The 24,975-nt window shown below is 40.2% G+C and overlaps 2 protein-coding genes across 10 annotated transcripts in view; one reads left to right on the forward strand and one right to left on the reverse strand.

The window, feature by feature from the left end:
* Window positions 1–47: 47 nt before the first annotated feature.
* On the forward strand, window positions 48–21,266 carry LRP2BP (LRP2 binding protein). The gene is made up of 8 exons (XM_064272938.1): window positions 48–669; window positions 2,517–2,629; window positions 6,644–6,757; window positions 16,615–16,757; window positions 16,838–16,943; window positions 18,223–18,446; window positions 19,079–19,253; window positions 21,162–21,266. The coding sequence occupies exons 1-8, from the start codon at window positions 561–563 to the stop codon at window positions 21,225–21,227; spliced, it is 1,050 nt and encodes a 349-aa protein (XP_064129008.1). The 5' UTR covers window positions 48–560; the 3' UTR covers window positions 21,228–21,266.
* Window positions 11,090–24,975, reverse strand: part of SNX25 (sorting nexin 25) — a 164,137-nt gene continuing 150,251 nt past the window's right edge. For all 9 annotated transcript variants that reach the window (XM_064272930.1, XM_064272932.1, XM_064272931.1 and 6 more), the window contains one exon: window positions 11,090–24,966. In XM_064272930.1, coding sequence (XP_064129000.1) covers window positions 24,886–24,966 — 81 coding nt within the window. In that variant the 3' untranslated portion in view covers window positions 11,090–24,885. The remainder of the gene's footprint in view (window positions 24,967–24,975) is intronic.

Raw genomic sequence — 24,975 nt, forward strand, 5'->3', positions numbered from 1 at the left:
TACATTGTATATGAAGGCTCTGATTTACCATTCAATTGTGACCCATCTTAAAACATGGCAACCAAATGTAGACGGGAAGATAAAACTGAACAACAAAGCTAAAATCAAGTGTATCCCCAGGTAAAATGCTTTCATTTGAAATGGCTTGGTCTGATGAGCTTCAGTTACAGGGCAAGAGGAAGGTAGCTATGCACAGGAGTTGCATCTACGGGCAGTGTCACCAAACCCCACTACTGGCCACAGCGTGGAGGGTGACATTACCTAGTGCAGCAGGTGAACTCATAGTCGGGGGGGGGGAACTTTCAAACATGTCTCAGCATTAGCCCCATGGAAGATGGCTATAGACTCCCGTAGCTATAGAGGGTCCTGGTTTCTAGGAAAGATTATTTGCATCCCAAAGCTGGTAGCTCAGGCCCTGTCCTTAGGCCATGAGGCAAGTACGGTTTTTTTAATGAGTGCCACATTGGAATGCAGTTACTTTCTGCACGTTTCTGGAGGAAGATATTTCTAACCATGTTATATTTTATTCCCGTTTACAGAATACACGTTGTGGAGACAGGATGAAGCTGACCAGTGAAAAGTTGCCCATGAACCCCGCTTATACGTCTCTCATAACCCAGTATGCTTTTAAGAACCAAAAATTATTCCAATGGAGAAAGGAAAAGACTGGCACAAATCCTGGTACTTAAACTTCCCCTGGAAAATATTTTCACCAAAAGTTAATTATGTATGCTAGAGCAAACGAGACAAGAAATATGAGTCTTACTGCTTTCAAGGAAGTGGTTAATTTTTCAGTCCTTTCCAGCTTTCCCACAAGAATCTATGAAATTGCTACTTATTTCTCTGGTGGCCAGTCACCAGTGGCGGGGGCGGGGGGGCGGTCTCACAATTAGATCCTGACCCTGATTGTATTTTCAGCACCTAAGATCCACTTTCTGGAAAAGAGAGGCCAGATGGCACTTCTATTAAAGAGAACAGTGATGTGCTATACCTTTTTCACATAGACTTTAAAAAAATTAAATTGGAGATGATTAGCTCATTAGAAGGTAGTTCTAATTAAGGATAAAATTAAGAATTTAACTAACTACAGGTAGCTTTGCCCAAAGAAAAGCCTATGCTTAGACTTAAACTTCATTACTTGGGTTCCTGCCTGGCAGTGAACAAAGTTACTTTGAAAACTAATCAACAAACAGTTCTTGATGGTACAAGGCAAGGTCGTAGGTGCTGTGAAGGATGTAAAATATAAGAATTTACCCATATTCTCAGGGAATTTACGTTTTAATCTGAGGAAAGAAAAGTAAGTATGTATGACAAGGAATAGCACAGGATTACGTGAGAAGTGCTGAGTGAGTGACAGCGGACAACACGGGCTCTGGGAAACTAGAGAAGAAGAAAAAACTAGAGAGCTCGCTGTAATTTAATGGAGGAGTTTACTGAGATGGCGTAGGTTAGGCTGGCCTTTGAAGATTAGTAGGAAGAAATTCTGGGTCAAGGAAACAGTATGAGCAAAGACATGGAGACAAGATACACTCAGAAAGACGAAGAGGCACGTGTAGTTGAAGTAAAAACTTCAGGTTGGTGCCAAAGGTCCTCGGACCTTCTGAAGAAAGCACTTCCGTAGGTTTACCTGTGTTTGTGGTAGACCTTGAACCTACCTATTCTAATGCTTTTCCCTTTTTTTTTTTTTTTGTAAATAATTTTTATTGTGCTTTAAGTGAAAGTTTACAAATCAAGTCAGTCTCTCACATATAAACTTATATACACCTTACTACATACTCCCATTTACTTTCCCCCTAATGAGTCAGCCCGCTCCCTCCTTCCAGTCTCTCCTTTCGTGACCATTTTGCCGGTTTCTAACCCTCTCTACCCTCCCATCTCCCCTCCAGACAGGAGATGCCAACAGTCTCAAGTGTCCACCTGATAAAAGTAGCTCACTCTTCATCAGCATCTCTCTCCAACCCATTGTCCAGTCCCTTCCATGTCTGATGAGTTGTCTTTGGGAATGGTTCCTGCCCTGGGCCAACAGAAGGTTTGGGGTGGGGACCATGACCCCCGGGATTCTTCTAGTCTCAGTCAGACCATCAAGTCTGGTCTTTTGATGAGAATTTGGGGTCTGCATCCCACTGTTCTTCTGCTCCCTCAGGGGTTCTCTGTTGTGCTCCCTGTCAGGGCAGTCATCGGTTGTGGCTGGGCACCATCTAGTTCTTCTGGTCTCAGGATGATGTAGTCTCTAGTTCATGTGGCCCTTCCTGTCTCTTGGGCTTATAATTACCTTGTGTCCTTGGTGTTCTTCATTCTCCTTTGATCCAGGTGGGTCGAGACCAATTGATGCATCTTAGATGGCCGCCTGTAGCATTTAAGACCCCCTAATGCTTTTTCCTTGAGCTAAGAAATGAGAACTAGGAAGGAAACTGATATTAACAGAGTCAGATGAGTTCTATGTAATTTATTATTTCAAGAAGGAACATTCACATAGTATGGTTACACATGGAATTACTTTGCCTTTTTTTAATCAGATCGTTACAGCCACGCTGCTTTGGTGGACAAAGCGTTGCAGCTCTTGAATGAAAGAATCAGAAGAGGGGACACTATGGCATATTTCCTACGAGGTCAACTCTATTTTGAAGAGGTGTCATTTCTTTCTTTTCATTTCCTGTAATGCTGTCATTAGATCCTCATTGCTAAATTTTCCTGTAGAGTTCACTACATTGTTACACCAGGGAATTTCTGTCAAATTACATCGATTACAGTTGTGGCTTTAAGTGTGATAGGTTGGTACATGCTTAAGGTAATGTCTGACATTTCTTCATAAAAGTTATTCTAATGAATGTCATTTGTTGGAATCACTTTGCTATAAAGTACATTTTCACACTATAAATTAAAAATCTAATTTTTAGATTTTTGTTCAAAATGTTTAACATTATTTGAATAATGTTTTCATATTAATAATAGTTGAAGACCCTGGCTCTTACATAGAGCTGAAAGGTGCTTTACATGTTCCCACACAGAGTGAGAAGGGAATTGCCCCTTCATCCATATTATGCTGGGGTGTCCCGAGAAACAGATTGAGGAAGAACTATGCAAACTATGATCCTAACTTCAGTAGAAGCCTCAAATCTTCATTGAACTCCAAAGAAAGATGTGAAAAGGGACCAACTGTCCCCAATCCCTCGCCATCCACAGAATATGTGGGCAGCTATTCACCTATATCCCACTTAGCCTCTAGCTTTTGATGGTTCCTTCATTTGCTCTGGTGATAAGGATTTGTTGAGAACTTGTCCTGTTGTTCTGCTCCCATCCCTGTGAGGGTAAGAGCATACTCTCTCAGCTTTGAGCATGGGTTTAAACATGGCTCCAGAGCTTGTTAACTGTGTATCCCTGGACACAAGTACTTCTTGGTGGCTTGTTTCCTCATTTATAAAAGGGAAATAATATGTGTCTCATAGAAGATTAAATGTATGAGTTGTAAAAATGCCAACACAGCCTGGCATCTAGTAAGTGCCATATAAATGTTTGCTATTATCCTAGACACTGAAAAATATATACATTTTCCAGTGCCTAGCATAATAATATACATATAGTGATGAGGTAATTAGAATGTCCCCATTTCATAAAGCTTACAGTCTAGTAGGCAGAACAAAATAAAATATAAATAAGGAAAAGTACTATGAAAGCAATTAAATGGGTATTGTGATAGGGAATATAATAACTTAAGGGTAGGGTGGACGAGTCTGTTGTTGAAACCAAAACTTGAAGAAGAGGAAATAAGCAATCCAAATACTCAAGGAGAAGAGCGTTCCAGGTAGAGGGAGCAGCAAACACAAGGTTTCAGAGATGAGAACGGGCTCCATGAGCTCTAGGAATTAAAGGAGGCCAATGTGGTCGTCACAACTGGACCAATGAGCAACATCATGATAAACGGAGAAAAGATTGAAGTTGTCAAGAATTTCATTTTACTTGGATCCACAATCAACACCCATGGCAGCAGTCAAGAAATCAAAAGACGTATTGCATTGGGCAAATCTGCTGCAAAAGACCTCTCTAAACTTAAAAAGCAAAGATGTCACTTAAAGACTAAAGTATGCCTGACCCAAACCATGTTATTTTCAATCACCTCATATGCGTTCAAAAGCTGTACAATGAATAAGGAAGACCAATCAAGAATTGATGCATTTGAATTATGGTGTTGGTGAAGAATACTGAATATACCACAGACTGCTGGAAGAACAAACAAATCCGTGCTGCAAGAAGTACAGCCAGAATGCTCCTCAGAAGCAAGGATGGCAAGACTTTGTCTCACATACTTTGGACTTATCAGGAAGGACCAGTCCCTGGAGGACATCATGCTTGGTAAAATACAGGGTCATCGAAAAAGAGGAAGACCCTCAATGAGATGGATTGACACAGTGGCTGCAAAAATAGGCTCAAACATAACAGTTGGGAGGATGGTGCAGGGCCAGGCAGTGTTTCCTTTTGTTGTACATAGGGTCCCTATGAGTCGGAACCAACTCGACGGCATCTAAGGACAATGTGGTAAAAAGCAAGGCAGAGAATGGCTCTAGATGTTTAAAACGTAATAGGAATCCATTGACGTGTTTTGAGTCTATGATGAACAAATTAGAGAGCAAGAATGGAAACAAGATCTCTTTAGGAGACTTCAGTTAGGAGAGGATGGCCTGGAGGTGACAGTGGAGCTGGGTCCTGGATTTATTTAAAATGATGATGAAATATGACATCATAGACTGAAAAGTAGAGAATAACTGGGAAGAAATGACTTCTGAGGGGAAGATCAAGAGCTCGATTTTTGGCTGTATTGTGTTTGAGATGCCCATTAGTCATCCAAGAAGACATGTTTCAAAGTAGAAACTTATATGTAAGAGTATAGACCTCAAGAGAGAAGTTTGAGTTGAAGGTATATATTTGAGATTTCTCAGCATGTATATGGTATTTAAAAAGAGCCCTGGTGGTACAATGGTTAAAGTGCTTGGCTGCTAACCAAAAGGTCAGCGGCTGGAACCCACCAGCCTGTTTGCGGGAGAAAGATGTGGCAGTCTGCTTCCTTACAAGATTTACAACCTTGGAAACCCTATGGGGCAGTTCTACTTTGCCCTATAGGGTAGCTATGAGTTAGAATCAACTTGACAACACTGGGTTTGGGTTTTCGTTTATGTGGTATTTAAAATCATGAAAACTGAAAGGACTTCCTTTCTCTTCCTCTCAAGGAGTAACTTTTCCGGCACTCTCACGTCTAGACAAACACTGGCCAGAAAGAGTGAGCTTTAACAGCTCATTCATTTATTCATCCATTCATCAGATACTGTCTCGTTGTTGGACACCCTGTTGGCGTAGTGGTTAAGTGATATGGCTGCGAACCAAAAGGTCGGCAGTTCGAATCTGCCAGGCGCTCCTTGGAAACTCTACGGGGCAGTTATACTCTGCCCTATAGGGTCGCTATGAGTCGGAATCGACTCGATGGCACTGGGTTTGGTTTTGGGTTGGTCTCATTGTTACATTTTTTAGATTTCTGTTGGTGTTTTGGTGCAGTTTTAATTTTTATCAATTTGTTGATTAATATAGTTTGTGAAAAGAGCAAGTCATTTGTTTTTTGTATTTTCCAAAAGTTGTATTTCTCTAGCCCATTTCTCCTAGGAATGACCACTCAACTCAGTAAATGACTTTCTTTCCACCATTACATGTCATTTTTTAGTGTAAGGCATTTCCGTGATGGATTAAGATACCAAACCAAACCCGTTGCTGTCGAGTCGATTCTGACTCATATCTACCCTATAGAAGAGTAGAACTGCCCCATAGGATTTCCAAGGAGCAGCTGGTGGTTTTGAATGTCTGACATTTTGGTTAGCAGTCGAGCTCTTAACCCCTGCACCACCAGAACTTCGGATATAAACCCCACATTAATCCCTTACACCTTAGCATGTTTGTTATCAGTCTTCTGACTGCTGAGGAGCCTTACATAAATGACATATGACAAGTCAATTTTGGTAGGAAGTACGGGAAGATAATTATAGAGAATCATGTTTGTTTTTCCATGTCTTCTCCCTAGCCAGAAAAGTGCTGAGCCGGAGAGCATGAGCCATAATAGTAAATATCCTGATGTTCATATTTTCTGAGACTTTGGTCCCTGCTCTGAAGTTTCTCAAACTCCCCCAGTGGTGGGTAATAATTACATTTTGAGCTGGGCTGTCATTTTGAGTGAAGAAGGCCTAAGACAGTCTCACTAGATTCCTCCTGGTTACTTCCTTCAGTTGCCATATTTAAACCCAAAGCCAAACCCACTGCCCTCAAGTTGATTCCAATTCATAGCGACCCTATAGGACAGAGTAGAACTGCTCCATAGAGTTTCCAAGGAGCAGCTGGTGGATTAGAACTACTGACCTTTTGGTTAGCAGCCAAACTCTTTAACCACTGTGCCACCAGTGCTTCGTTGCCGTATTTAGGTCAATTTAATTGATGTTCTATTGTGTTGATTGTTGTCAATGACTTACCTGCAAATGCACTGGGTGTGGGTTTTTTTTTGTTGTTGTTTTATTTTGTACTAATTCACACTTAGATGGGAGTTAACATTTGGTTGAGATTAGTTTTAAAATCATAATAAAAATATTTCATATTTTCTGGGGGTTTATAGGGATGGTATGAAGAAGCATTACAACAGTTTGAAGAAATCAAGGAGAAAGATCATCAAGCAATTTACCAGCTAGGAGTAATGTATTATGATGGGCTGGGGACACCTGTAAATGCTGTAAGTCGTTGTGTTTTTTTCCAGTGTTTAGTGTGTCATTCTTAATGGAATATCTGATATAATTAAAATGATTTATATTTTAATAATATATCTATATCCTTATATTTTAATACTATATCTCTATCCTTATATTGTTTGGTGTGGTGATTTATCCTTATATTTTAATAATACTTAAACTTTTCGAATTTTAATGGATATCAGTTGTCAGTTTTACATTTATGTGAAAAACAAAATCGATTTCTTTTTTTGCCCTTCTCCCCTTCCCCATTTCCAATTCCAACCCCAGGCTAGCAGCTCTGTCCAAAACCCTTCCAGATTGCCTAAGTAACTGGGTTCCGCTATTAAAAAGAATGAGCCTCTTTTACTTGAACTTTTGGTAAGTTTACATTTAATGACTCTCCCCAAATGCTTGAGGTGCTTCATCTTTTCCATAGTTCCTACTTTATACTGATAAGAACTAGGGTTGTTCTACCGGAACTGTGTCTGTGTTGAACTGGTCATTACATTTTCATTCCTGTGGTATCTAAGGCAGACAGGGTGAACAAAGAGCAGCAGGAACTTCTTGGCACTGGATACCTTTTAGGACAAAGTTTGTCTCTTCCAGGACACAGTTTTCCTTTGTGAATTCAGTTTAGTGAATGACTAGAGGAGCCCTGGTGGTTCCGTGGTTAAGAGCTCAGCTGCTAACCAAAAGGTCAGCAGTTCCAAACCACCAGCCACTCTTTGGAAAACCTATGGGGCAGTTCTACTCTGTTTATAGGGTCGCTATGAGTCAGAATCAACACCCTGGCAATAGGTTTGGTTTTTAGTTTTTTTTTTTTTTTAATAGCACTAGATCTTGAGGAAAAAGAAACATTTCATATGGCATACCTGCTCAGAAATAAATACTGTAGGAAATTCAGATAATCTCGGCTAAGAAATTTAATAAGTCAATTTACCATGAATTACTTCAGTTGCACAATTTGAATCTGAGGGTCAATTAGAATTTTTTAATTCTCTGAATTACTACAGAAACGGAAACCCTGGTAGCATAGTCGTTAAGAGCTACGGCTGCTAACCAAAAGGTCGGTAGTTCGAATCCATCAGGTGCTCCTTGGAAACCTTATAGGGCGGTTCTACCCTGTCCTATAGGGTCGCTATGAGTTGAAATCGACTCGACGGCAACGAGTTTGGTTTTTTTTGGACTGTTAACTGTCAGTAACATGTCTGCTTTAAAATGCTCTGCAGTGGGGTCATGTAGTGGAGCAAGCAGTGTGGACAGAGGCCAGCTAGAGAGGGCCTGCAACTAGAGAGGGCTCTTATATGCCCACACCTAGTTGGCACAAAGGTTAAGTGCTCGGCTGCTAAACAAAAGGTTGGCAGTTCAAACCCACCCAGAGGTGCCTTGGAAATAAGGCCAGTTGATCTGCTTCTGAAAGGTCGTGGCAACTAACAACAATTGTAAATAATAGAGCTTAAGGGTAAATATTATAGTAAATAACAGAGTTTAAATGTAGAGCACTTTTTTCTATAGTTGACTGGAGCAGACAGTTTTCTTTCTTCTGTGCTTAGAAAGAACTATTGTAAATTCTGTCTCAAATGAAAAAAGGGAACATGGGAATAGAATTCTGTACCTAATGACTCAGAAGGGAATGACATCCCTATATATTATGAACTCACTTAAATAACGTTTTTGGATGGGTCCCTTTCATACACAAATAATTGAATGATACTCTCTTCTTAAGCTTCCTTTTCACAGTATTTTTTTTTTTTTTAACTTGTAGTTTGGGCAGTTATTTTTCATAGGATCACTGGCAGATTCTGACCTTACCTTGGCCACAGGCTGTACTGTTTCCAGCTAAGACCATGCAGTTGTGTGCTGTTTGACAGCACATATCGTTCACCACTACTAAACACCTCAAACATGAGTCTGAGTGGGTGTACTTATACACAAAGAGCTAAGCTTATGCTCTTAGGAAAAAAAGACGTAAGAGTTCTCTATTCCAGATATTTCTTCATCTGGGATTCAGGTCTTGCAAAGCTTAAAACAGGTGTCTTCTTTTAGCATTCAGAAGAAGATAAAATAATGGGCAATATAAAAGGAAAAGTTTTGGTTTTGCCCCTGAAAAGACAATGGAGTCTCTGAAACCTACCTCATTTACTGGGTGATTTTTTTTCTTAATATTTATTATTTTTAAATGTTTACTGAAGCTTCTTATACACTTTACATTTCTAACTCAAAGACTCACAGAGTTCAGAAATAAAAGATGAATAAATCATTCAGTTCAATCCTTTACGAGGAAATACCCAATACAATGTTCAGTAAATGTTGGTTGAATGAAATTATTTTCTCTCTTTCAAACAGGGAGATTGTAACATCAGTGTCTTACTTCTTGACAAATTTATTTGCACATTTCTCCTTTTAAGCAAATAAAAGATGTCCCAAATATAGGTATGCATTTGTTTTCCTTCCATAAAATCCATAATTTTATAATTTCTTAACTCACTTGAAATCCCCACATTACTCCTGCAACACTCCCTGTTTTTACTAGCATATAAACGTCCAATTTAACTTGCGCCTTTCTTGAGCCCATTTTCCGGAATTTTCCTGTCTATGAAATCATTCCCAGCAGCACACAAAAATCTTAACAGAAGCTTTCCCTAGGCCCCACATCTCCGCTGTTTTCCTCCTTCCAGAAACGTGTCCACACAAGCTGCTCCCCGTTCCTTCCCTTGGATTCACCCACAAACTCGCTCTACTCTGGTAGTCTGTGGAAACTCTCACCTGGGTCACCCGACTCCCTGTGCTGTCAAATCCAGGGGTCAGTTATCTCTGTTCATCTACTCACTCTGCATTAGTCTTTATCACTGATCTCCTCCCTCTCTCATCTCTAACCCTCTGTTCCCTTGGCTCCTTTGAACACCTGACTGTCCTGGTTTACTGCTGACAATGTATGTAGCTATGCAAATGTTTGTTGTGTTATTCACTCTACTTTCCTATATGCTTGAAATTTTTTATATAAAAAGTTTTAAAAAGGAACTCATAATCAATGCAACCGTGTTGTTGTTGTGTGCCGTCACATCAATTCTGACTCATAGTGACCCTACAGGACAGAGCAGAACTGCCCCATAGGGTTTCCAAGAAGCGGCTGGTGGATTCAAACTGCCAGCCTTTTGGTTAGCAGCCTGAGCTCTTAACCACTGCGCCACCAGGGCTCCAATGCAACCCTAGACAAATATAATTTGTGTAAATTCCCCTGTTATAGGAGTAAACACGTGCTTTACTTAAAGCAAATGAAATAGAAAAAATTTTTAAATGGCAAGAAAAAGATATATCAATCGACAGAAGTATGCATAGACATACGCATTAAAACTTCATGAGAAATTATTATATACAGTGATAACTTAAGCTCTAAAAAAAAAAAAAAAACTCTAGTCAGTATGAAAAAGATAATACAGAGCCTGTATGTGCTAAACATAGCATCAAACTCCATAAAGGAAAAAGTGCTCAAACTACACAAAATATTTAAAAAGTCAAAAAATTTTATTAATTAAAATTACAATATTTGATTTTTGAATGAGACAATTTTCAGTATATTACAGGTAAATCTTATAAACCGTACAGCATCCAGATAATAACATTCCTAACATGAGATTTTAAGCCTCTATGGTTGAGTCATTGTCACTGAACGTATATACTTGGGATATATGTTGGAAAACACAATGAAAATCTCAATATATATCGCCACTCCCGCCAAAAAAAAGTTGTGTGAAAACTCCATTCATTTCTTAAGATTTAAATAAAATGTATTCAATTTCTCAGCCTGTAGAAGTCAAAGATCAAGATTAATCCAGAGTCTTTGGGTGGCTAATAATCTTTGGGTGACTGAGAACAGGCACCACCTCGGCTGTTTTTCTTGCTGTTTTTATTCCCCCCTCTCCAGCTTTGGGGCTGTCCCTTTGTGTCTGCCCTAGCACAGATCACGGCCTGTTCTCTTTGATGATCTCATAAAACAAGGACGCTGCTTGTAGCATTGTTTCTGCTAAAATGCAGGGGTCTCAGAGAGGGCCACGTCAGGGCCCACACAGCAAACTTGCCTGTCAGTCATTTCTGTTGCCCTCCACCGAGGACTTCTCACGGGTGGAACTACCTCATGTCTCTGGGTGGCACAGTTTGCACTCATCTACTAACCGAAAGGCTGAGGGTTCGAACCTACCCAGCAGCACTGCTGAAGAAAGGCCTGGTGACCACCATCCATAAAGATTACAGACAAGATAACCTTATGGAGCAGTTCTACTCTGACATCCATTGGGTTGCCCTGAGTCAGAATCAACTCGATGACAATGGGTTTGTTGTTTTTTTTTTTTTTTTTTTGTGCTACCTCGTATGATTCCTCACAAGCTAGCTGGGTATCTTTCCTGCAGCTTCTCCCTCTTTCCGAGACAAAAACAATAAATGAACCCACTTTCTCATGTAACGCACTTTAGCCATCTCTTCATTTGCCTTCCATTGATTCAGGTCTGTGCTGTAATGTCACTTCATCTGAGAGGCTTTCTATGGCCATTTATCAAAGTGTTGTGTGCTGTTGAGTCAATTCTGACTCACAGTGACCCCGTGTGACAGAGTATAATTGCCCCATAGGGTTTCCTAGGCTCCAGTCTCTACGGGAGCAGACCACCAGGTTTTCTCTCCCACAGAGCCGATGGTGGGTGAAGCCGCTGCCCTTTCTGTGAGCAGCTGAGGGCGTCAGTACTGCAGCATCAGAACTCCTTACCAAAAGAGCACTCCGTTTTCTCACAGACATTAGTGACTTCACTGTTCCTTCTTTAATTTCGGTCTCCCTAATTGAAACGTAAGTGCCACAAAGTCAGGGGTTTTGTCTATCTTGTTCACTGCTGAACCCCCACCTTAGACCAATGCCAGACCCACAGCAGACTTGGACAAATATTTACTGATTGATCTTGCACCCTCTTCCTGACAACACTGCTCGCAGGGTCTCACCTCAAGGGGCTTTTTCAAAGAACTTTCCTAGAGAAAGATCATATCTCTCTAAGAAAAACTGCTGTTAGCTATCAACCTATTTTATTATGTTAAAATGTAACCCTTGTTACAAACAAAATCAGTAATACATTAAAAGAATATTATATCATAACCAAGTAAAAGTTAGCCAGGAAATTCAATAAACAAATCTATGAATACACCACTTTAATCACCTTAATAAAACAAACCATATGATGATTTTGGTATGTATGAAAAGGCATTTCATAAAACTCAATATTTATTCTTAAACCTTTTTAAACAACACTATGTTTTCTTAAAACTTAAGAGTAGCCATTGAAAGTTAGGAGACCAACCTAGAGAGGCTCCTTCCACAAACAGGAGTGTGCACCTCCAGCCCCTTGTCCCCACTTCTGTCTCAGCTGAGGCTCACATTACCCCTTACCTGGACTGTAACAAAAGCAGCTCCCTGACTTCTGCCCTGGTCCCAGATTCATCATTCATGCCACCACCGGCACCATCTTTACTAAATGCAAATCTGACCATATCCTGTCTGTCTTTTAAAAATTTCCTAAAACTCCATGTTATAGGTCAAAAGAAAGGAACCTAATTTGGGGTGTTTCCATGGAAAGCTGCGAAGAAGCCATATAAAGTAACATTAATTTTGGTAAATTCACCGTGACTTAGACTCTGGCCTTCAGCCTTGCAGCCCAGACCTTGATCACATGCGTCCCACCAGGCTGATCAACCTCTGGAAGCCTGAGTAACATGAGCTAAACCAAGCTGTTGAACTCCTGGCCACTGGTAGCTTCCTTCCTGAATAAGGCACCATAATGTCGAGGCAGCTGAGTCTACAAAGCAAAGAGAAATTCATCCCATTTTCTCGAAAATTTAAAGAAGGGCCAATCACTGTGGTTGTGTTTTTCTCCAGCCATGTTCAGCTGTTTGAGTGCAGGCTCAGATAACTGGGTTATTTGCTAGACGAGTGAGTGCCATGAAGGGAAAGAAGGACAAAGGAATGGGGATGGTGGTAGATACAGAAAAAGCTGGACAATGTAGGAAGAACTTGGAGGAGAGACAGTGAAAACTGGTAGATTCAGTGGATTGCCATAGAGCAACTCAAAAATAGAATGGCTTGAACGTGATTATGTATTGAGGTCAGAAGAGCAAGAAAACAATAACATCCTTAGGTCCCTTCTTGCCTGAATTAAACAGAGTTAGCTTGATCATACAATTAACCCAAGGTAAACAAGCCATAGAAGCCCCGTGGTGCAGTGGTTAAGCACTGAGCCGCTGATGGAACCCACAGCCACTACGTGGCAGAAAGATGTGGCAGTCTGCTTCTGTGAAGATTTGCAGCCTTGGAAACCCTATGTGGCAGTTCTACTCTGTCCTATAGGGTCACTATGAGTCAGAATCAATTCAACGGCAACAGGTTCGGTTTTGTGTGTTTTTTTTGGTACACAAGCAAGAGATCAAATTCTTTTCATTTTTTTCACCTTCTTTCATTAATTTACCAAGTTGTTCTCAAGACTGATTTGGTCCAGAACGAGGCTGAACCATGAACCATTTATGCTTCACAGGGTAGATGTGAAACATTCTTTTTCTTCAGGGAACATAAAAACTCATAGGATTATCTCCTACAGAGATCATAATCACACATGGGCTCCAGCATTCTGAGAAGTTACAAATGGGATTTGGGAATGGCACTGGAAAAAAGATAAGGAAAACCACCCATTTGGGGCTGAATACTGTATAAGGGCAAGTTCACCACTTTTAGTGTTTCGTCCCCCATCCCGCAGTCAGAATTCTAAAAAGGTTTTTAACATTTTCTTTAGCATAAAGCAGTAGTAATTTGAATGAATTTAGTGGCAGATTGCAGGAGATATTAGGTTTATGTAATCCATGGTCTATAGATGCTGCCCCTCATTTGTCAGGGCTGCCACTTTCCAGAGACACTATTTGAACATGTCGCCTCTACCCACGCCCCAGATCCAACTATAAACGAAATACAGTCAGGATCCAATTTTGTACAATGTTTTATGGTACCTGACAAGTTGATTCTAAAAAAAAAAAAAAATCATGTGAAACAAATATGCAATAGTTCATTTTGAAGAAGGAACAAAAAGCTGGAGTGAGTTGTTTACACTTCTTTTTAGTGGCGAAGTACTAGTATGAATCCGCAGTAGTTAAGGCAGTGTGGTGTTCATTCAGGAAAGGACAAACAGAACCACATGGAGAGTTCAGAAATGGATCTGTGCAAGTTCATGGGTAGTGTTTCAAAAATCGTTATTTCAAGTCCGTGGGAAATGCTGATGGCACAATTGACTACCATTTCGTATTTTCCATTTCATTAATTTCCCAGCTTTATACATCTTTGTTTTTTGTCTCAGTAGTTGATCTAGAGATCACAGTATACATTTTTAACTTATAATTTACAGAGTTAATATTGAATTACTTCAGGTAAAATACAGGAGAGGAATCCCTGGTGGCGTAGTGGTTAAGTGCTAGGGCTGCTAACCAAAGGGTCGGATACAGGAACCTTGCACAGTATGTTTTCATTTACCGCCCCCATCTTTAGTGCTATTTGTTGTGGTACATATATTACATTTATATATCTTATAAACCCCAAAATACAGAATACATTGTTTTTTTTTTTTTTTTGCTTTAAGGGAAATTAAGGAAATTTTAAGGAAATTAAGAAAATACACATATATAAATTAAAAAGTGGCATTGAGTCAACTCTAACTCATGACAACCCCAGGTGTGTCAGACTAGAACTGTGATTCATACAGTTTTAAAAGGCTGATTTTTCAGAAGTAGGACAACAGGCCTCTCCTGAGGCACCTACGGGTGGACTTGAACCTCCAGCCTTTTGGTTAAGAGCCAATAGTGCTAACTGTGTGTTTATCACTTAAAAAAAAAATTTGCCGTCTTGTCAATTGACTTGCAGCGACCCTTTATGGCGGGGTGGACTGCCTCATGAAGTTCCCAAAGAGCAGCCGGTGGATTGGAACTGCTGGCCTTTTGGTTAGCAGCCGAGCTCTTAACCACTGCGCCACCAGGGCTCCCTGTACCAACCAGGGACTCCCCGTGTGTGTGTGTTGTCAGTTGCTGGGGCGTCAGCTGTGACTCGGGCGACCTCACGCACCACATGACACAGTGCTGCCTGGCCCTGCGCCACCTTTAGGGTCTTTGATGTCTGAGCCCCTTGTTGCGGCCGCTGTGTCGATCCATCTCACTGAGGGTTTCCCTCACTTTCACTGAACCTCTCTCTACCAACCGTGATGTCCTTTTCTAGGAATTGGTCTTTCCTTATGACCTGTCCAAAGTAAGCAAGACAAAGTGTCGCCATCCTCATTTCTAAGGAGCATCCTGGCTTTACTTCTTCTACACCTATGTACATACATGTGTATATATGTGTGTCTGTATTTGTTACATATTCACCATTGCTGGTGGCCTCCATTCCCTCCTACCACCTGAGTTGCCACCTGGCATCGTTTCCCATTTCCTTTCGACCTGAAGGATTCCCTTTAAAGGGCATTTCTTGTAGCACAGGTCAGCAGATGATAAATTATCTCCAATTTTGATGATCTGAAAATGTCTTTAACTTGCCTTCATTTATCGTTTCTCTGGTTGACAGTTTTTCCTTTCACCTTTAAATACGTTATTCTGAAATCTGGCCTCCACTATTTCTCGTGACAAGTCAGACAATGGCATTGCTGTTCCCCTGGATATACTGTGTCATTTTTCTCTGGCCACTTTCAAGATTTCGTCTTTGGCTCCCTGTAGTTTCACTGTGATGTGCCTTCGACAGGGTTCGTTTGTGCTTACCTGCCTCAGGCTGACTGAATTTCTTGGAGTCCTTCCAGATGCAGTTTTCAAGAATAATCTCTCCTCCAGCTTGTGTTTGCTTTAGGAACTTCCCAGTGCCTTTAAAAGGTTGTTCTTTGATTTAATAATTCTTATCTGTGGGAGGATTTATGGACCCACTTCATCCAAGACCATTACTTACAAGTTCTCTCTTACTATCCAGTTGTATCCAGCTGGGAGGGGAGCTAGATACCCAACTCACATATTCACAAAAATAAATCCCTATAATCAGGGAATCATGAAAAACAAAACACTGTTATTTTCTTTACTATTTCCATGGTGTTTACCCATCAATAGTACTTTGAGAGAGCAATGAGGAGGTAAAAGCTAGAATGCAGGCGTACAAAAATGTATTTGACTATTTGTCAATAAATATTATCTTTTCCTTTTGTGTGACGATTGGCGGTTTGGGTCTGATGGATATTGGGGGGGGGATCCTTTTGTTGCTAGTGGCTAGAACCTCTTGTAGCCTTCTCGGTGACTGTGTAGCCCATGTCATTTGAAGATTAGCACATTGGATGTACATGATCACTGCGCACGCTTACGGAGGATGTGCTTGGAGAGAGAAGACAAGCAGTTGTTGAGGCTCACAACTGTACTGTAAGAACTGTAAATGTGAAAGAAGTTACTGGCTAGTCTTTCACTTTGAGAAGTTCTAAGAACTCTATCTTCAGGGAGTACCAATTGAGGATACGGGTTATTAGATTGTAAGGAGGAGAGAAAAAAGGAAACCCATACCGAGGCACCTGGAAGCTAAAAACTGATGGGAGAGGCTAAGCTGCTGTCTTCCATCCCAGAACTCTTATGAATGCCTCACCGGGAGATATATTTTTACCTCTTTCTTTGTTATCTCTAGCCTGCAGATTACAGGACAACCATAACACCTGGACACAGGTTCATATTATACACCATGTCAGAGGGTGGATACTCTACATTATTGGGGGAAAAGAATTTAGTTTGGGTAAAACTAAAAACTGCGGTTGTTTGTTCTTTTCCTTTGTGGAAGGAAAAAGGAATGGAATATATGAAGAAAATTGTTGAGTCTCCATGTCCCAAAGCAAGACATTTACAATTTGCAGCTGCATACAACCTTGGACGAGCTTATTACGAAGGAAAAGGTGTCAAACGATCAGATGAAGAAGCTGAAAGGTACTCTTACCTGAGAAGGAGACTTTCTTTTAATGAAATGCTGAAAAAAAGAATAACCCGCCTCTGCCTTTCTTCTTTAGACTGTGGCTTTTTGCTGCAGACAATGGAAACCCGAAAGCTAGTGTGAAGGCTCAGAGTATCCTAGGGTTATATTACTCAACAAAGGAGCCTAAAGAGCTAGAGAAGGTAACGTGTACCTTTTTTTGTTTGTTTTTCAATAACGCTAGTGTTATATTTAAATTGATATGTTTCATCATTTCTTTTTTAAAAGGACGGTGGTGAGGAATAAGCTTGTCATTTTGAATATCTTTCACATTTATTTGAAATGTAAAGGAAATTTACACTTTAGAATCTCAAAGCTCGTTTCACACCTGTCTTCCAACCAGTTGCCTTGGAGCTGAGTCTGACTCACTGCGACCCTGTGTGTGTCAGAGTAGAACTGTGCTCCACAGGGCTTTTTCAATGGATGACTTTTTGGAAGTAGATGGCCAGGGCTTTCTTCTTCAGGCGCCTCCTATTGGGCTCAAACCTCCAACCCTTAGGTCATAGCCGAGTGCAGGAGCCATTTGCAGCAGTCAAGGAGTCAGACCTTTATTTATCCATATATACTCCCTTCCCTGCCTCTTCCAAAGGAAACCATGGGTGTGAGAGTATTTTGTATACTATAAAGAGCTACATCTACAAATAATTATTATTGCACCATAAAAGCTCTGACCCAGAGCTCTGAAATTAAAGCCCAAATCCTTCAAGTACGAATAAATTAATGTTATTACATCTGATTTCAGGAAGTAATTAACAATCTAGTAAGCAAAATATACTAAGTATTAATTTAAAAATTAAAGATTTTTACAGAAATTAATCTCTTTAATCATTAGTGATTGAAACATTTTCCAAGAAGTCCTACAGGAGAAGGACATGTTGGGTTGAGTCCTACTTGTAAGAGAGCCATTAACGGCAAACTTGTAAGGAGCACCTAACAACTAAGACCACCCTCGGGCACATTCACAGCAGCTGAGTATTAAACAAATCTGTGTGATGCTACATACAACTGCCATCTCTGAGATCCACTTCCAGCTCTTTTTTTACCTCTGAGCCTCGTTACAGGCCCATCTCAAAGCCTTCACACACTTAGTTTCTATTTTGCACCTTCTGGATCCTTACTCTTCGGAAAATCAGAAAATCTTGCATCCTGGGACAGCTTGATGCTCTGCCAGGAATCTCGGGTGGGGTCTCTGAACTCTGACCTCACCTGCTCAGTGGGTAGAAGCAGCTGGATCACCTTAGCACTCACGTTTAGGTATGTGATTTTGGCGCCATCCTGAAACATATTTGAAGGGGCCAGAGCTGCTTCCTAGAGATGAAGAATAATGTTACTTTACAATTAGAGATTATTTTCCTCCCAGTATTTCCTTACTCGTAATTTCACTTTGCGAATAATAACTGGCGAAATGGTGCTTTTCCTTAGGCATTTTATTGGCATTCCGAAGCATGTGGCAATGGAAATCTGGAATCCCAAGGTGCACTTGGTCTCATGTACTTTCATGGACAAGGCATCCGCCAGGACATGGAAGCTGCCCTGCACTGCTTAAGGGAAGCAGCGGAACGTGGAAATGTCTATGCCCAAGGGAATCTCGTGGAGCATTACTATAAGATGAAATTTTTCACAAAGTGTGCTACATTTTCCAAAAGGTAAATAAGCTGGATGAAGGTATCTTCAAGAACTCTTATTACCTGTTAGATCTGTTCAACAGAACTTTCTACAACGTTGGAAGCGTGGCTAGTGAAACTAGAGAACTGAACTTTTAAATTTTACTTAATTTCAATAGTCACGTGTGGCTGGTGGCTACCATGTTGGATAACAGTTCTGTGCCGTCAGTCTTCAGGATTTCAGCGCTTTTCGCTTTGTGTATTAGCTGAGTGATCTTAAGCAACCTTCTTAACTTTTTTGAGCATCAGTTGCTTTATTTGTAAGAAGAAAATATTTCTACTGCAGAGTTATAAGAACAGTATGTGTAAAGTACTTAAGACAACTTAGCACATCAAAAATGTTTATTAAATAATCTTTTAATCTCTTGTTACACTCTCCAGCCACAGACTCTATCAGTGCAACTGAATATAGCATGATATGAAATGTAAAATTAGAACAGTCAAAAAGCCCTGACACTAGTATCTTATAAAATATATGGAATATTCTCTCGATCCCATAAGGCTCCATGTACTTTCCTACATTTATCTGCTCATACAACGTCTGGACACGCCGTTTTGTAAAAAGTAGATCATAACTGATATCCCGTGTGACTTCAGTTTAACGTCTCCAACAGGATTGCTGATTATGACGAGATGCATGACATCCCCATGATAGCCCAGGTCACGGACTGCCTCCCGGAGTTCATCATCAGAGGCATGACCTTGGCCTCTTTCTACCATGCACGCTGTCTTCAGCTTGGCTTGGGTATCACCAAGGATGAAGCAAGAGCTAAACACTATTATTCTAAAGTAAGCTTCAGCACAGTTTAAAGTAAGCATTAGAATAATGACCCAAATAGAACTTAACTGGAGTTTTAGACGAGTCTTGAATATCTTTATAGATTAATGTTTTTTCCTACTTAATTACTGTACAGATAACCTCTGCCTACACAGAGGTTGTCAGACTTGCAGACAATTCTGTCAGATTCTTATTAGCATAATTAAGCTTAGATGGTAAAAGTCCTATTTTGATGCAAATTATTTTCTTTCACTTTGGTACTATCAGCAGCCTAAAGCCCAGCACCAAGACTTTACAGCCAAATGTTCACAGCTTCTTTCACCCAGAAAGTACCACATTCTAGGACCTTCATGAAATGAGGTTTTAAAAACAGTTTTTTATGCCTGGCATCTACCACACTTGAGGTTGCTGGTGAGTTTGAGGTAATCAGTTATAGTAAGTCTTTTCATGTTTTAATCCATGTGATCAGTTTATTTTGATCCCAAATGGATTTTTGGAAATATGGCAACTGTTGGGGGCTGGGGAGGGGGGTAAATCTTGAATAGTAGCTGCAAGTAAATTAAAACAACAATAAACAGCATGACTGGGAAGCATGACATCTATAAAGCCCAAAGGAGAACTATATCGTGATAAAATCTGTAAAATATTTTGTAAAAAATTGTTCAGCTTGAGCAGGGTAATAACACAAGGAACAACTTTCTAAGCCCCCTGCCTGAATTTGATCATATTACGGCAATGGTCCCCAAATTTGTCTGCATTCTAAAATCACCAGGGGATCTTATAAAACTTCCAAAGCCCAGGCTGTATTTCAGAGTAATTATGTTCTCTGAAAGGAGAACACAAACATAGTGTCTGTTGAAGCTCTGCAGGGGGTTCCAATGTGCAGGCAAGTTTGGAAACCACCGAATTATTTTGTTTGAAATTAAAATTTCCAGAGGATGGACCCCATATTAACACATAAATACAGGAACACGGTACACAGCCAAATATAACTGGCCTTTGAAGTATTCACCTTCACTTCATTCTATAGTGTGGGTAATAGTTGTCTTTATTTTTTTAACCTAAACATTCTCTGTATTACACCAATTTTCAAACCAGTTCCAGGATCTACACCGTCAGGCTGGGAGACACTGTCACCTACTTTGCATCTTAGGGTCTCTATGAGACCAGCACTGTATGTCCTCCTAGGATTCTTCTATGCTCCAAAGTACATGAAGGAAAATTTCTGCTTCATAAAAAGAAGACTATTCTAATATAAGTGTTTAGGAAATAAAACAGTTTCCCCCATAAAATGGTGACTTCCTGCCACTGGAGGCAACCAAGCAGATACCTAGCCACCAATTATCATAGTACTGAAGGGTCAATGTCTGTACAGAGTGGGATTTGGGCATGATAACTTCTGATGTCTCTTCCAAAATCTCGAGACTCTATGAAATTATGCACTTTATCACTATTTACTCTAGTGATAATAAAGACTAACAACAAATGTTTCGTTCTGTTGTCCACAGGGTTGCTATGAGTTGGAACTGACTCAATGGCACCTAACAACAACATAAATGAGGTTATTATAGACGCTGGTGTTCCTGTAATGAAATCAAAACAAGTCTGAGGCCGAATGTTAACGTTTTCCATTTCACTCCTTTTAATAATTCATAACACGGAATGCTGTGTAAATTCTCTTTATTCTCAGCACTGATAAAATTTTCTCTCCTTTCAGTGATAACAGGGTTAATTTTGAGTACCACCTATTTTGCATCGGCTAACTTTAAATTTACCTTATTTTTTCCTAGGAAATCAGAAATGTATCTTAAGATGTTCCCTTGAAATTCTTTGTACTTTATTGTTCTTAAAAAAAGAAAAGAAAAATCAGCACTTTATAACGCATCTAAGTAACGGAATCTTTTCTCTCCGACTTCAAGGCCTGTCGTCTGAACCCCGCGCTGGCAGACGAGCTCCACTCTCTACTTGTCCGTCAGAGGATTTAGACCACAATGCGCCTCAGCAGCCATCATCAACCCTGGAACCGTACAGCATGTGTATTTTTACAGTAGCTGAGTCTGCTTATTTTCTGCAACTGCACTTACATGATCCTGGGTGTTTTACTGACACGCTACCTTTGTTCTCGAATCCTTATGCTGTAAGTTTTACAACCTGAAACCTAGCCACAGGGTCAAATTGCTGCACGAATCCTCAGAGATCCACCCCTGGCCTAGAGGCTGGCCTAGACCACGTCAAACACTGAGGAGCGCTCTGAAGAATAAGCGTCTTTCTCCTTCCTTAAAAAAAAAAAAAATTTTTTTTTTTTTAGAGTGTCCCAAAAGACTCCGCGCAGTTTCAGCTTCAACAACTTCACAAGTGTGAATGCTACTACAGACTTATAAAAGAGTCTTTTCAAAGTTTAGTTCTCTACATTTCTTTGACTCTTAGCTTTATGGATTTTACATTTAAAAATTTTAAGTGACTAAAACAAAAATTAAACATTATTCAAGTGTTTAGGTGTCCCCCATACCTTCCCTTAAAAACCTTAATTTAATGAGTAATTGCTATATTTCTGATGAATATTCATAATAATTTAAGCAAGATGTTTGTGTTTTAACCTATTTTTATACTTTTAAATATTAAATGTATTTCAAAATAAAGTAAATGTGAAAAAACTGCAATGCAATCATCTACCAATAATCACTATAGTTAAATACGGCTAAAAAAATTAAATTAGCAAGAGACTTCCCTTGTATCAGTGACATGGATGATGGCAAAAGCTGACAGCCAAGGCTAGCAGGATACACGTGCGAAGACTCTGAGGGATACAATTCTGCAAAAGAAATGTCCTGAAAATGATATAGTGCCTCAGTGGTACCTTGGTTATATCTTCTCTGCAAACACACTAATGTGGCTTTATTTTATAAACTATGACCATCGTTTCCAAAACTGGATCTCCCTTAGTGGGAAAATGCAAGTGACACGTTGTGCCAGTCACTGAAGAACCACTGGATGCAGAGTTAATGTTCTGGTGTGAAGTTCTGGTTTGTCTCTATTACTGGAGCCTCATTTTATCTTTACATCGAGGGAAGAAAACTCAGCAGACTTGGGTCTGCAAGATGCCATCAGGTACACTTCTCTCTTAGATCTCTCAGAAAGGATAAACTTAAACAATCCTTGAAAACTAGTCTGAGAACCCAACCACAGGAATATGCTGTATGTGGTAATATGCTACGCCTGAATAGCTGCAGGATTCCTGGGGGGTACAAATGTTTAAGTTCAAGGTTACCAACAGGAGGTTGCTGGTTCAAATCCACCCAGAGGCACCTCAGAAAAAAGGCTGATCTGTTTCCAAAAGACCACAGCCACTGAAAATCCTGTGGAGCACAGTTCTCCTCTAAAACACATGGTGTCGCCATTGGTTGGAATTGACTCCACGGGAATTGGTTTAGTTTTTTTGGCTTAAATTCTTGAGTAAGTCTGACAAAGAATTATAAAATCATCATAAAGCAGGTGCTTCTGGCACAGGTGAGCCCCTGCAAACCTGCCCTGCTGCAGGTGTGGTGCACACCTTGACGCTGTCAGTGGAGCCAGTCTTTCAACTCAAGTGAGATGAGGCTTCCTGATTATGATACAAATTTTCTTAAACTTCTGTAAGACTCCTTTTAGCTGTTATCCCATGAAAAACTGAGAATTTATTGTAAAGAAATATTAAGGAGTCAAAATAATAGTTTCTTGTCTCATCTGCAGTATAAGTGTAACAGCTACAGTTTAAACAGCAGATAGAAGTATAAATAAAGTAGGCACTTCCAGTAGCTGTGCTGTGTATGATGAGTTCTCGGGCCTGGCAGCTTCACGCTGCTTCTCTTCTCGAACTGCATACCGTCCTTTCTACGTTCCTATGAAGCATAATTCTTATCCATGTAAATAACCGACATTAGGTTTGTCAAATATCCTGGTTTAAAAAGGGGTCAAGAAGTGTAACTAGAAAAATCTCACAGATCAAATTTGGTTTACCAATTTTTAATCATTATCTTTCAGAACTTATGTTTCGTATCAAGAACTTGGCAAGTATACCCTATCAATAATATAATCAATACCACTTTTAATTTATATGGTATTTCTCTTTCATGAATTCCAAACTGAAGTTTTGCCTGTTAATTGTTTTGTTTCCAATATTCCTAAGGGTTAGAGAGAAAAAAAAAAAAACATTTGCCGTCACGTTGATTTTGACTCAAGGCAACTCCCACGTGTATCAGAGAAGAACCCTTCTGTTAGCAGCCGAGAACTTAACCGTTTGTACCACGCAGGACGCCTAGAGGTTAGAGAGGGAAAGGCGTTTTGTTTTCACCGCACACAGACGGTGAAACCAAGGGAAACTGATTAAGTGACTTGTCCGTGGCCCCACCATCAAATAAGAAAACAAAATCTGTACCTTGGATCTCACCTAATACCCCTTCTAGCCCACAGGCCTGATGAAATAATGAAATCCCTCAGCTCCTGAAGTAATTCCCCCTCTGTTTCCCCACCTTCTTCCTGCCCACACCTCAAGGCTCAGCCCAGTCAGGTACTAACTTGACTCTTGTCATTCACTACAAACCTCCCCCAGCCCCCACGTATGTATGCTGTTTCTGGAGAGAGGCAGCAAACTGTATCTTCCTTGCAGAAATACTTACGTGCACAGTCCTACAGAGGAGCCACTGTGTTTCAGCCCTTTTTTGAGATAGAAACATCCTAATTGCCATGGCCACCACTCGTCTGTCAGTCTGTCGTTCTGTGGTGACTTACGTGTTGCTGTGAGGCTGGAAGCTAGGCCACTAGTGTTTAACATACCAGCGGGGCCACCGAAGATGGACAGATTTCAGCGGAGCTTCAGACTAAGAAAGACTAGGAAGAAAGGCCTGGAACTCTACTTAAAAAAATTGGCCAATAAAAACCCTATGTATAACAACAGAATATTGCCTGAAATAAAGTGCTGGTAGATGAGCCCCCAAGTTGGAAGGCACTACACAATGGCCACAACAATGCGCTCAAACACAACGATGATGGTGAGGATGGCACAGGACGGAGCAACACCGCGTTATGTTATATGTACGGTTGCCGTGAGTCGCAGCTGACGTGATGGCAACTGACAGCAATCACAGAGCTCTGTGATTCATTTTTATATTTTATTGCTTCAAATGCTTCAAACTATGGGAAATCTTTGGTAAAAATAAAGACAAAAAATTTCCACGACAACTTTACACGAAGCATTGCACGGTAACGTTCTTCAATACATGAAAGAATAAAGGAATGGTCGGAATCCTCAGCGAGGAGATCAGCTCTACAATAGTTGCAGTTGTTCATTTTAAACAAAACTGTCTTCATAAATATTTAAAATATTTCCTAGGTTCTTATCACATTTTAACATCTGTATTTCAATCAGTATGTTCAACTTTAAAGTATTTACATTACTATTTAAATAAAAACCAATAATTAACAAATTTTTCTCTGTGGCCCCTATAGCATCAAGCCCCCTCCCCCAATTCTGCTTCCTTCACATAAAACCAGAGGGAGGTAACGAAAATAAAAATCATTACGGTTCTCAGTCAGGCCCTCTGTGGAAAAGAGGAAATGTCTCATGTCTGTTTTCACACAGACATTTCTCTGGGTTGTTGTGTGGTCTCACACTGGACCAGTTTTCATTTGATCTAAATGAGTTCTCAGCTCGGGACACAGTTCGATTAGCAGCAGTTCCATCAGCACCTAAACCAA

The sequence above is a fragment of the Loxodonta africana genome, chromosome 19, assembly GCF_030014295.1.
Source record: "Loxodonta africana isolate mLoxAfr1 chromosome 19, mLoxAfr1.hap2, whole genome shotgun sequence".
Lineage (NCBI taxonomy): Eukaryota > Metazoa > Chordata > Mammalia > Proboscidea > Elephantidae > Loxodonta > Loxodonta africana.